General features: G+C 43.1%; 1 protein-coding gene across 35 annotated transcripts in view; it reads right to left on the bottom strand.

Moving 5' to 3' along the window:
• MGAT5 (alpha-1,6-mannosylglycoprotein 6-beta-N-acetylglucosaminyltransferase) overlaps positions 1 to 13931 on the bottom strand; it is a 397826-nt gene that overhangs the window by 333315 nt on the left and 50580 nt on the right. For 33 of the 35 annotated variants that reach the window (XM_086367683.1, XM_086367741.1, XM_086367539.1 and 30 more), the window contains one exon: positions 4630 to 4679. The exons of 1 other annotated variant lie outside the window; for it this stretch is intronic. Coding sequence is in view for 3 of the 34 variants with exons in the window: in XM_086367777.1 (XP_086223903.1) it covers positions 4630 to 4679 (50 nt within the window). In the remaining 31 variants the exon portion in view is untranslated. Of the gene's footprint in view, positions 1 to 4629; positions 4680 to 12796; positions 12868 to 13931 lie in introns of those variants that run through there. One more of the 35 variants, XM_086367762.1, reaches the window with a different exon arrangement.

The raw sequence follows: 13931 nt of genomic DNA, 5'->3' as shown, positions 1-13931 counted from the left end.
CCCAGAGTCCCCAGACTCTTCTACCAAGATCGCTGCACCCTCTCCCCCAATCCTTCCTACCTCAGGCTCACCCAGGGTCTCCTCCACCCACCCTTCACCCTTCCTTTCCAGGAGGTGCCTCCCCTTAGACAGGTGAACTTTCCTGGAGCCCCTCCAATGAATGCGCTGTGGATACCAATTCCTGTGAGCCATCCTGAGCTCAGGCCAAAAGGAAGTCAAGTGATTAATCAGTCCTCCATCCACACAGCTACAATAACACAGGACTCTGGTCCCAGAAAGGCTTCCCTGGTGGCTCAGTGGTAAAGAATCCATCTGCAATGCAGGAGACCTGGGTTTGATCCCTGGGTCGGGAAGATTCCCTGAAGGAGGATATGGCAACCCTCTCCAGTAGTCTTGCCTGGAGAATCCCATGGACAGAAGAGTCTGGCAGGCTACAGTCCATGGGGTCACGAAGAGTCAGACACGACTTAGCAGTTAAACAACAATGACAACAACTAGTCCCAGAAAGCAGTCACAGTACAAGAAGAAAGGACTGGAAACCTGTCAGTAGCTGTTACCCACATTAATTAACCCAAGAGAGAACCTCAGCATGCCTGACAGATGATGTCTATTCATCATCTCAACCTGGGATGAAAAGTGAAGGAGACTTTGCCTCTCTCCTCCAGGGAGATGGGGATACACGGAGAGATCCCACACTGGCTTGGAGAGAAAGGAGAGATTATTTATAGAGTGAGTCATGTGTGTGAGTGAGTGTGTGTGAGTACGTGAGTGTGCACAAGTGTGTGCGTGCGTGAGTATGCACACATAAGAGCTAGTGTGCATATCAGAGACAGTGTGTCTATGTGTGTGGCATCAGGTATGATGAAGTATTATGGGAAGGGAAGGGGATGTGGAGACCACATTAGCTCTGCCCAACAGGACCCACTGAACAACCCCTTACAAGGAAGCCCGAGCTAGTGGGGAGGAGGACCTGGAGAGAACTATTTAAACACATACATCTCCTTGAAAATGAATGCAGAGAAAACCAGACAAATGGCAATGATGGCCATGACCTAGCAGAAGGAACAAAAGAAACCCCAGGAAACAGCAGAGTCAGACAGCACCACCCGTTCCCAGAGTATGGACACTATGCGGGGCTCAGTGTCTGTCTCGGTTCCAGGGAGACCACACTGTTTCAGAATTTCCAGAGACAAAAGGATAGTAATTTTAATTTTCAGCACCTCTCAGTTATTAAGACATATGTCAACCATGGATCAGAAAGGCAGGGAGTCAAGGGGGATGTAAATGAGCGAGTGTTCTGCTAAGTTGCTGCACTTTTCTGGGTATTTGAAATTTAAAAAATTTTTTTTCAAGTAAACCAGAGAACAGATGCATGACACTGTTTTGAAACTTCTTGCCATGAACAGGGAGCTCTGATTAGAGCCTGTCCAAACTGGGCATGCCTTGGGAAGACAACTGCGCTGCTGTTCCCTGTCTGGTCCAGGGCAAGACAAGGGGTGGCCCCTGCCTTGACCTCCGCCCTGCACCCCCACCTTTCCCTGAGGCCAGCATTGCTAACCCAATGTGGTTATTATCAATGGGCAGCAGCTCTCTAGATACAACATAGGCACCTCATGGGCTTTGACAAGGAGGACTGAGATGGAGTTCCCATGCACGCCACAGGCAGAGGGCCAGGGAGGTGACAACCACCCTCAGCTGATTTTCTTCCCAAAGCCTGTGGCCACCATCAAGCTGGCTCAACAGCCTGTCCTGCCTCACTCCAGGCAGGCCACACACTGGACTCAGCTGCCTAGCATATGGCCAAAGTCAAGCACCGACATTTCCTATGACAACACTCATGTCCCAGGAACCACAGAAAGAAATCTGAGCACAAAGAGTGAAGGCTGTTTCATTTTAATTGCACCCCAGGCGTGCCATCTAAGCACCCTCCTTTCTGTTACACCTCTTCCAGGATTACTCATCTTTGACGCCAACAGGAAAACATCATGAACTTGAAACCCCATCATCTGGATTTGTGGATGATTGTACTTCAGTGCCTGCACTAGCAGGATACAAATAAAATGAAACCAAACTTTTCTACCTAAGACCTGTTTCTCTCCGACATTCGTTGTTTCAGCTCATCCTGAAGCCACATGCCAGGATCTTCACTCCCCACCAGTGATGTGAAGGGAGTAAGGCCAGTCCTCCTGCTCAAGAAATTTACGGTTTACACAGAGCCACAATGAATACAGCGCCTTCCGCTGCCCTCCCGCATCTCCTCTGCTTTCTTTTGCAATGTGTTCATGTGATCTACTGGGGTGGCTATGGTTTTAATTTGTATTTTTTTATCATCAACACTGCATCTTTCAGACATCCCTGGTGGTCCAGCGGTTAGGAGTCCTCCTGTCGATGCAGGGGACACAGGTTCCATCCCAGCCCAGGAAGATTCCACATGCTGCAGAGCAGCTGAGTCTATTCGTCACAACTGTTGAGCCCGCGCTCCACAAGAGAAGCCACTGTAATGAGAAGCCTGCGCCGCAACTAGAGAAGGCCTGCACACAGCAACAGTGACCCAGCACAGTCACAAATAAATACATTTAAAACAAAACACGACATCTTTCTCTTCCAGTCCTATCTCCAGAAACAAAATGGAGATTTTCTTTGAGAAATTAAGGCATAAAAAAACAGGTGTGGGATCTACCAACCTATTTGAGAAACACCCTTTTTTTTTCCCCCTACACGCATTTCTTACCACAGACTCCACGGCAGAGCTCAAGAGTCATTTGTTTGCAGAAGCCAACCACCTCCCTGATCTAAACTAACAGTTTAGATCATACATAAACCCAAGCAGAAAGCTGGGACATCTTTTTCCCAGCTGAGTCAGAAGAGAGATGATGGGTTTACAAACTGGCCAGGGGACAAAGGTAACTGCTTCTTCCACCTTCAGGAAGACCCAACCATTGCCCAAGCCCTGGGCGTTGTCGAAGTGTGGAGAGTGTGCTTTCTATCCTGAACGCTATTTAAAGGATGATAAGAAACGCAAACTCATCTGTGATATGGCTTTCAAGTTATAAATGTCAATGACAGCCAGTCTGCTGCCTTGGGAACTCCTCCAACAGGTTGACAACGGCCCAATTCCACGGCTCTGGAGGAGGCCGACAGACAGCTGCTCTTTCAGCAGTTATTTCGAAAGGAGCCAAGAGGCCCTTCCAAAGGCAGCTAGGTGCTGGCACACTGAAGGGGGAAGGTGATGCCATTCCTGGTGGCAGACAGGCACAGCCCAGGAGTGCCACAAGGTGCCAACATGTCTGCCTGCTCCATGGAGACTGTTAACCCAACAGAGTACAGGGGGCAAAAGATATCACGGGAGAGCCAGAAAGATGCGTATCCTTCCCAGAGCACAGGCCACAGCACCTGGGTACCAGGGACCACAGACCCAGTCCTGAGTCTTCACCATGTCAGCCTGCTATGCCCCCAGCTGCCACACTTGGCAACTCTTGAAGGGCAGTGAACGAACTTCCCTATCTGTCAACACTACACTAGTTTCAGACAGACCCTGGAAGACAGATGGTTTAACTAAACCAGTCTCTGAAATGAAGCTCATTCCCTTTAAGTCATGTGTGTGATGTGGGGGTGGGGAGGGTGTGTAAGATGGATTAAATATGCTTGTTCCATCTCAGACAAAATCCCATATCTTTAGAGATGCAAAATCTTTTTGAGGTTGTGAAGGAGACACTTCTTATTTTCTCTGGTTTCTCCCAGAGGGACAAACTCTCAAGGTGACAGGGAGAAGCCTCTGATAAAAGTCACGCGGTCACATGATTTGAGTTCTAACTAAGGCTTTTATTCACAGACATTCATCTGCTTGTCAGCTGCTGGGGTAGTTTTTCTTCTGTGATGTTGTTAAGGACAAAATTTGTTCAAAGACCACACACATGAAAGAAACACCAATTATGAATGCTTAATGTTTCATTCTGCTGGCCCCATAACCTCAACACCCAAATCTATCAGCCTGTAAAATCCAAAAATTCTGCTCGCAAGTTGAAAGTCTGATTTACCAAGGTGACTCTCAAAGGTAGCTTAGATCATGGTTTTAAGCACTCAGGACTATTCGTACTAGAACAGGAGCGTACTTAGCAAATTGCTTCCTCCATAAAATACGTTCGTAACTGGGGCTAAGGAAAATATACTCTTTTACAACATTCTTTGATACGGACACAGTTCAGAGATCATGCAGTCATCATGAGTCACACTCTCCAGTTCATTGGCTTTGTTATGTTCACACCACGATCCTCTGTGTCTGAAGGGGCCTGCACTTCTATCTAAGAGTATCTGGCCAAGATTCAGTTCGATACAGTTATGTTTGATAACGACTGAATACAGTAATAGATGGCCTTCTGCTCCAGTCACTTTACTAATTCGAAGCAGATAAAACATCCTTGCCCAATTAACCCAAATGATAAATTTCACCAGGTCTTAACCAGATAGCCAGAAACGTACATGCCCTTGGGACTGAGTCGCACTAGAAGAGTGATCCCCTGGCCTTTTGGGTCTTGATGGTTCCAAATGCTCCGACTCAAGTACTCAGTCCTCTCCCTAAGGGCAAATATCCCAGTCTGTGCTTAAATATCTGTTTATCATAGTACTTACATGGCCTGATGGCTCTGCCTCCAAAGTCCACGTTAGAACAGTAATCACTCCTGCAATCACAAAGACAAAGACATCTTTAAGTTTCTCCTCTTTACGGACTTGAGCCACTGCAAACAGGCTGACAAAGCGCTTCTACGAACTATGCCTCACATTTTGGAACCCAACTGCCTTTTAAGATAAACACCTAAAAATAGCTAGATTAGAATTCCCTATCACTCCAACACCCAGAGGCATATCTCTAAAAAATTACATTATCTCACTTGTTAGGATCCAAATCCATCCATTATTAGTTCAGCAGGAATAAGGCTCCATTTGGCAAAGATGGAGCATCTCCACAAAACCACTCTCTTGTTCTAAGTCTCAGAAGGCATTAAACCAAAGCTTTTACCAGTCCTAATGCTTTCCGGACTGGACTACATTAATTCATACACACAGTCTCAAGTATATGCATACACACAATTTTAAAAATACATAGCTCAGTGACAAAAAAACCAAGGACTTTGCAGTACATGATAAAGCAAATTGAATGACAAGCCTGTTCATTTAAGTATAACATTACTTGCAGCTGCTTCACCTTGAAAAAGCAAACCAGAAGAGCAGTAAAAAGCCATTTTAGAAATATATCTACTATGTGCTTGTGATATCACTAATATTTTCCCTAAATAACACTCCTTTTCAGTAAAAGGGGGAAAACAGTCCTTTTACAGATAACATACAGTGTGTTTCTGATATTCATGGAATTTATCAGCAGATAATTATAAAACTGAGAGCTCAGTAGAGAGAGAGGGAAGGAGGGAGAGAAAATAAGGACCATACTGCACAGATCCACCTTCAAGCTGACTATCCAGAAGTTTTTTAAAACTAGCCAACAGGTCTACCTCTTCCATAAGCCCCTCGTGGAAGAACATGTACCATCTTCTGCTGAAAAACATTTGATAAAGTTTTGCTTTTTATTTCCAAGTATGATCTGCAACATATAACTTCCCTTCACAGTACTAACATTTTTGTGTGTGTCAACAATCTCTGAACAATAGCAGAGGGCTGTGCACTGGGGCAACTTATAAGAGCAGATTCAATCTATCACCATTCCAAAACCATGATTTCCATGAAACAGTCTGGCCTCAAATGTTTGCTAAGGAAGGGTAGAAGGCTGGAAGGGTACCAAATTAATGCCAGTGATCACATGACCCTTTTAATACCAGCTATTATCTGAGATAGCTTTGAGGTGAAGGAATGGGTTGTGAAACTGGGTTATCATGATACAGGAAAAGCTACTATCTCCTGTAAGCAGCACCAAGATATATTTAGAGAAAACAATCCTAAGCACCTTCATCAACATTAAAAATACATTCTTTTGTAGTGGTATCAGCTAACAAAATGAACACCTCTGTGGCTCCGACCTGAATAATACCAACTTACTTTCAGTGCTCTTTTCTGTATGTTTTCATAAACATCTAATTTGTTGTATTACATGGTAGTCTGCCTTTGGATAGTGTGATCCAGTGCACAGGCTGTGGTGGCTAATGAATCATACAGTAGTGAGACTGGTATGATTCATAAGTCAAAATGCTCATCATGTGCCAAAAGAGAAAAAAAGTTCATTATCTTTTACCTCCCCCAATGCTTTCAAATCTGGATTTTTTTATTCTTTCATAATACTCATACTAATAAAGAACTCAATCTTGACTTCACCTTAAAAATCAGGCAAACTACTCCCTGAGTCATATGAAAATATACATTAGTAAAATTCATGGTCACCAAGAAGCCCAAAGGCCATTCATTTTTATCCTCAGCAAAACTTTAAAGTTCAGCTAATCTTAAATATCATTTCCTACAGAACCACGTATATAATATTAATGAAAGTTTAGAACTATTTTTAGCTGTGTTTATAGGTAAATGTCTTAGATAAATGTTCTCCATCCCCATTTTCCAAACAGCACCACTCCATAGCTTTCATCAAGATTTTACCCAAAAGTATCTTTTCTGTAAGTTCCCTCAATCTCATCTTGGGTGTATGCTTTGATTTCCCACCTTAATTAAACCTAACTGTGAAAACACTTGTAAATAGATTCTTCAGGCAAGAATACTGGAATAGATATCAGTTCCCTTCTTCAGGGAATCTTCCTGACCCAGGGATTGAACCCGGGTCTCCTACATTGCAGGTGGTTTCTCTACCGTCTGAGCCACCAGGGAAACCCGAAATAGAGATCATGGGAGTGCAACTCAATCTAAAAAGAATAAGACGGCAATCATTGGGGATGGACAGTGAAAGAGTAGTTAGGAAAAACTGGAGCATCATTTTCAGACATTTACCCCTCTCAATCTATAATTTGGATAAAATATATTATGGATGACCCACAAACAAAATAACCTGCTTGATGAGTTCTGCCCTTTAGACTGGCATTCTATTAGAAATCTGCATCTGAGTATCTTGCCTATCGCCCCTTCCCCAGTCAAAGCATCTTGAAAGGGGAGCCATGATAAACCCAGCTTGTTGAAGGACCATCTCTGCAGTATCTACTCAGCATATGATGACACAGGATGACAGAGGCCAATTCCAGGCATGTGGATCTCACACCTCCCTGTCCCTAATGCCTTTCAACACTGTCATCTGTCAGGTTGATCCCTTTTCAGTTTTACACTCAAGAGTCCCTCTTCTTATTTCCTATGGACAGCACCTCTCCAAATGGAGAATCTCAGAATCTTGATGTAACCTCAGATACAACTCCAAGCAGATTTTCCCTCCCCACTTTTCCACAGTCTAAGCAAAGGTGACTCACTGAGAGCACCAAAGCTGTCCCGTATAGATTCATGTGAGCAAACAGTTCAAGGGAGCCTACTGCTCTGCCGAAAATATTTTCATGCCTAGAACAAAGATTTTCAATGATGAGACCACTGAATGGTACACATTAGAAACAAATCATGACCATCACTATACGCCTTACTTTTTTAAATTTTTTCACTTCTTTAAAGAAGTTTTTAAAATTGAAATGTACAACTTCATGTTAGTTTCAGGTGTACAGCACAGCAATTCAGTTCATGCATATGTATATACACAATATACACTTCTTCAAATTTTCTTCCCTTACAGGTTATTACAAAATATTGAGTATACTTCCCTATTGTTTTAAGTCATTCAATCTCCCCTAAAGAACATCAGACAGTCACAGAGGAAAGAAGTCCCATAATGACAATCCTGGCATCGTATGGCTTTCACCTTGGGTTGGGCAGACTGACTAAATGTACTGCAAGTGCAATGCCGCCTAGTAACAAAGATCTAGAGAAGACCTTGACAACAGAACTTGCATAATCTTGACCTTTGTTTGGTTTTGTCTAATCAAGGCTCCACAGAGAGCTCCCCAAAGTAAACTCCAATCTAAATCTGCCCCCCAAGGCTCCCACTGTGGACACAAACGCAAGGCCCAATCTCACAACCAAAGGCTCTATCTTCTTGGGTCTGAGGCAGAGGCAACCTCAGTGTCTCTGTCAGAAATGATGGGGAGACTCACGGACTATCACAGACAAAAAGCGCAGCTGCCACATCAGAGGGGCAGCAAATCCTCTACAAATGTTAGTAATTATTACTATTGTGTTGTTACTGCTATCAGAGGATAATAAACTAATAGGATAATAAAAGGGCAGTTCTAGAACCAGTCAGAAGTCTGGAAGCACAGCCTGGTGGTGCCCAATGCGTTACATCTTCATTTTGCTAACAGCTATTTTGGCAGGTGGTGGCTCAGGAATAAAGAATCGATGCAGGAATGCAATGCAGGAAATACAGGTTCAATCTGTGGGTCAGGAAGATCCCCTGGAGAAGGAAATGGCAATCCACTCCATCATTCTTGCCTGGGAAATCCCATGGACAGAGGAGCCTGGCGGGCTATACTTCATGGGTTTGCAAAGAGTCAGACACAACTTAACGACCACATCACCGCCATTTTATCAGGCAGGTGTGACAATTACAATGATTCAGTGGCTTGGACCCTGGAATACCCTTACTTAACAAGACTGTTACCCTGTAGATGGTTCCCAGGTAAAGTGCTTGATTTACAAATTAGCAAAAAATATTCAAATCTTGCAACGTTTCAATTCATCACTAACTTGAATTAGAGAGAGAATACTTGTAGCCAAAAAAGTTTATCCAAGATTTTATCAAGACACGATGACAGCAGGTCAGGGGACCACTTATGTAGACTTGCAACTATTTTTAACATTGACAGTGTCACAAAAAGCAGATCCCCTTTACAAAACTTGTACATAATCCCAAACAAAACTTGCTATTTTCATAAAAATTATTTTAAGAGGCACAAGGGAAATTCATCTTAAAATTCTGTTTTTGGAACCATCCCCACATTACACCTGTTTCTCTCCCACAGCCCACCAGTTCTCAATGTATAGGCCCAGATCCAGAAACACCAACATCATCTGGGAAGTTGGGGATGCAAAATCTCCGACCCGGCCACCACACACCTACCGAATCAGAAATTCAACTGGGACGCAGCAATCTGTGTGTACAAGCCCCCCAGGAGATGGTGATGTACCCTCAAGTCCAAGAAGTGCTGACACTATGCTATTCACATGTGGCTGGGGACACCACTTCAGGCAGCTCTTTTCCCTAAAAGACGATCTGGCATTTTTCTGTGCCTTAAAAACCCGCTATAAGATGATGTCAACTGTTCCCTTCTATTTTTAATTCCTCATGATGAGGCTGAAGATGATTCATTCGGCACCTTATGTGATCACTTAAATAGTAAGGCTCCCTGTCTCCCACCCCTAATGGAAGGTGACTGCTGCCTGTTAGCGCTGATGTAATTACAAGAACGATTCAGCAACAAAAGCCTGTCCTTTATCAACCTCAGTGAAAGCTGTAATAGAGAGTTATAATTATAATGCTCCATTCTTTTCCATAATGTGTTCATAATAATGTATCCTTTGAAACTGATCATACCACATGTCATAACAAGGAAACACACAACCCGGGATCAAATTTAGTTTATTGTAAATAGAAATGAAAACTGTAAGTGTTTGGGCAAATCCTTTCAACTGACAGGAAACAAGGATGCATTAACCATCTGGCTTGATCTCACTTATCTACATGGAATATGAAAAAAAGAAAGTTGACTTAAGGCTTTCCATGGGGCCCTAAAGTGACCTCAATACTGAATGGTCTTATCACCAGACATCACCCATCATCTGATTATCAAAGCGGGAAGCATTAAGGGGCATTTCTGAAATAATAAATAATCCTTTTCTATACCTTTAATTTGTTGAAGTGTGTATTAATTCGAAGTTAATATCCTACCTGCTGTGAGGCCTCCTGATGGATTGTGACTACCGATGTTATTATTAATTTCCCTTTCCTTTTTGATTAATTTCACACTTAGGCTGGAGAAGAAAGGCGAGATTAATGATGTCTGGAAGACAATGTTTGGTTCTTGTAAGATACTAAATTAACTTCAAGTGTTCAAGTAAACAGAAAACCCAGGTAAGGATATGATAATGGAATCATATCCCAAAGATGTCTGAGGTACCACACAAACACCCACCCATAACCCCAGGGAGGGTGTGAGCCGTGAACTCCAGTTAATACTCTTCTGGGATGTAAGGAGAATGAAAGCTGGAATTCTGAAGATCTCAATACACACTGATAAACTTGTGCCCCTACCAGTGACTGCAGCCATGCGTTTATTTATCATACTATAATTCTCAATTTTGCAAGGGTCCCTCTGTGTATTACTTAGCCTCTTCACACCCTTCTTGTCATCTCTCCAATCTCTCTAGGACAATCTCAGGATGTGAAGAGTCAGATCTCCTTCAGAGGATATACAGAAAAGGAGTATAAACTCAGTTGTGTGATGCACTTTAATAGTCAGGGAACTGTGTGTGTATATGCTAATCCTATTTCCAATAACAATGTCTACATTCTTTGAGAACCTTCTATGTGCCAAGACACTAGAAGCTTGACACTAGCATAAGTCATCTAACGTAACAAAAGCTCTTGGAGGTACTACTGATATTATACACATTTTACAGATCAAGAAACAAAGGCTTAGAAACCTAAATATCTCGCATAGGTAGCCACCATTTTCATATTGATCTGTCAGGCTCCCAAGCCTGAAGTCTTCCATATCATACTGCTTCCCTGGGAGTGCAAAGAAAGAGAACACTTATACCTGCATGGACTTTATTCCAGATGACGTAGAAGCTACAGGCATGCCATTATCCTCTAAGAAACTTTCCTGCCTACTCTAGCTCCACTGACCCAAGTCTTCTTTGAAGTCAAAGATTAAAAAAAATTTTTTTTTATAATACAGCATAGTTGATTAACAATGATGTGTTAGTCACAGGTGTACAGCAAAGTGATTCAGTTACACCCATACAAGTATCCATTCTTTTTCCATTTAGGTTAGTACAGAATATTAAGCTGAATTTCCTATGCTATACAACAGGTCCTTGTTGGTTATCAGTTTTAAATATAGCCATGTGTACATGTCAATCCCAAACTCTTCATCTATCTCTCCTCCTCCCACCCTTTCCTAGTGGTAACCATTAAGTTCATTCTCTAAGTCTGTAAGTGTTCCTGTTTTGTCAATAGTTTTTTTAACTTACAAAGTTCATTTGTATATATATTGTTTGTTGTATATGTATTGTGTATATATATATTTTTAGATCTCTGAAATCTAACATTTAAATAAAATTCAACAATCCTACACTATCTCTTAGACTTTCTCATGTCCATTAGAGTACCCTTATTTTAAGACATCTCCCATCACAAACAAGCCTGCTCAACTAAGAGCTATATTCAAGTGCTAAACACAGCCAGCAGTCATCTCTGGCCACTGTCTAGATCAGGGTTCATCAATATAGTTGTCAGTTACTACATATGGCTATTTAAATTTTAATGACAAGTAAATAACAGTTAAAATTCAGTTCCTTAGCCACACTAGGCACATTTCAAGTGTTCCATAGCTTCATATGGCTAGTGGCTGTCACACTGTACAGCAGAGACACAGAACATCTCCATCACGGCAGAAAGTTCTACTAAACAGCACAGGGGTAGACTTATTTCAGGACAGCACTTTTTCATCTAACATCCTTCCAACACTGTGTAGGAGGACACAGCCTCTTCACAGAACTAATTAAGGGCTTCAGACCTATGAGTTTTCAGATGTCATCTTTTAAGGAATACCACTGAGAAGTTAGGTCACTTAGAAAACTTATAAATAAAGCAAGCAGACCTACCTCATAGCATAGAGAGTGTCAGAAACGAGAGGCGCTAAGAAACAATCATTATAAGGCGCTCCATTCAGGAATAACCGCTGTCATGGAACCACAGGTCACGACTCACCAGAACAACCACACAGACACTTGCACAACCACCCACACACGTTTCTCTAGGCTCGTCCTCACCAAAGCCCTCTCCAGTATTTCTCCTGGGCAAGACAAGAGCCCTACATTTAATCTTTTGTTTCTAATCACCAAGAAAATCATTTTTCAATCAGACTGGTATTTCCCGCCAATCACTCTCAACTGCTTCATTAAAAGTTGGAGAATTAGTAATGAGACAAGCTTTTGGTTTCAGAGACAGTAGGCTCGAAAAGAGAGCCTCAGTCTCTTCAGTGACCCCTGTCCTGGAAGTAGTTACTTAAAAGATTTCCAAGAATTAAAAAATTCGAGAAACTCTGGGTATAGCTAACCTTTGGGGGAGGATCCCAAAATACAGTGTTCGTTACTGTTGGATTAGAACAGCCTTGGGTGGGACTCACTGAGTGACAAAGAGGCAAAGTCACGGGTCTGACCTTTGACTATTACAATCTGCAAATGCCCTGCACGTGGCATTTCTTCTCTCCCTCCATTCTTCATTGCTTTCTCTTTCCTCCTCCCCCACTATCATCAGACCTCTAGGACTGAATGCCATGCCCAAGACAAGCCAACCTTCACGGCTGCTGACATTGGTCCAGAAAGTGGTAGATGGATGACTGAATGCCACCTCCACTGCCAAGAAGGAGAGTTTTCTGAAGAAAATGCAAATCAAGTCATCCTCAGTTAGGAGGAGGTGATGATAAACTAACACGTCCCTTTCTTAGAGCCTATGAAAGTCATCTCTAAACTCCCAACTCAATCACAAGTAAGGCCAACTTCTGCCTCTCCTGTCGGCATTACTCACCTTTGCTTAAGGAGCACAGCCCACTGAATCACTAACTCTAAGGAGAGGCCCAGCATTAACCCTTTCCTCCCCAGTAGCTCACAACAGCATTCTCACCTGGGGGACCTTTCTCCAGCCTCATCCGTCCACCTCCCAATCCATTCCTGACCACCTGCCTGATGAACCTTGGGAAGCACCTCCTAGGCCAGGCCATTCCATGTCAATAAGATAGCCCAAGTGCCACCATTTCGAAGATCAAAACTTAGCCTCTAAGGTTCTCCTGAATTAGGATGGATGGCTCTGCTCAAGCCAACTTGTCTACTTTTTCTCCTTCTTGCCTTCAGGTCTTCCCCGCCCCCAATACAGCCAACTTACCCTCCATAAACATCTGCTCTGGGGAACTCTCACAGGCCCTGAGATGCCCATCACCTCCCATGTGTGGTAAGACCTATAACCAGTCAGCTCCTCAAGAACAGGGCGTGTCCTACACTTTCCCAGTATTTTTGCATAGAATTTCAGACCCAGACTCTTACACACAAATTGATGCTCTGCAAGTATTTGATAATCACTGAAAATAGCTTCTGTCCATGCTTATAAATCCATCATTTCAACAGTGGATTTTCAGACCACTAAGACCCCTTCCATATCCAGTTTGCTCGCTGTGAGCCCAAGGAGGCTCTGGACTCTGTGTTGTGATTCCCACTCCACCATCTTCCAGGAAATGTACTTAACACCTCGGAGTCTCAGCATCCTGTTTTGTGAAACCAAGGCCCTAACAGTAGTAGTAGCTGTAATACCACCACCATCAACACCCCCCACCAGCTGTGGGCTAGAAACAATGGGAAAGCACTTAGCACAGGACCGAGCACACAGCAGGCATTCAGTAACTGTTACCTTTACCTCTTTCTCCTATTATTATTAAGTTTCCTTAAAGGGGCTTCCCTTGCAGCTCAGCTGGTAAAGAATCTGCCTGCAATGCGGCAAACCTGGGTTCAATCCCTGGGTTGGGGAGATCCCCTGGAGAAGGGAATGTCTACCCACTCCAGTATTCTGGCCTGAAGAATTCCATGGACTATATGGTCCACGGAGTCGCAAAGAGTCGGACACGACGGAGCGACTTTCATTCACTCACTTCTTTAAGGGGACACGGAACATA

This window comes from Bos grunniens, chromosome 2 (genome assembly GCF_055505025.1).
Source record: "Bos grunniens cultivar Pamir isolate PY7600 chromosome 2, Bosgru_T2T1.0, whole genome shotgun sequence".
Lineage (NCBI taxonomy): Eukaryota > Metazoa > Chordata > Mammalia > Artiodactyla > Bovidae > Bos > Bos grunniens.
Note: the sequence above shows the minus strand (reverse complement) of the source record. Positions and strands in the feature narration are given on the sequence as shown.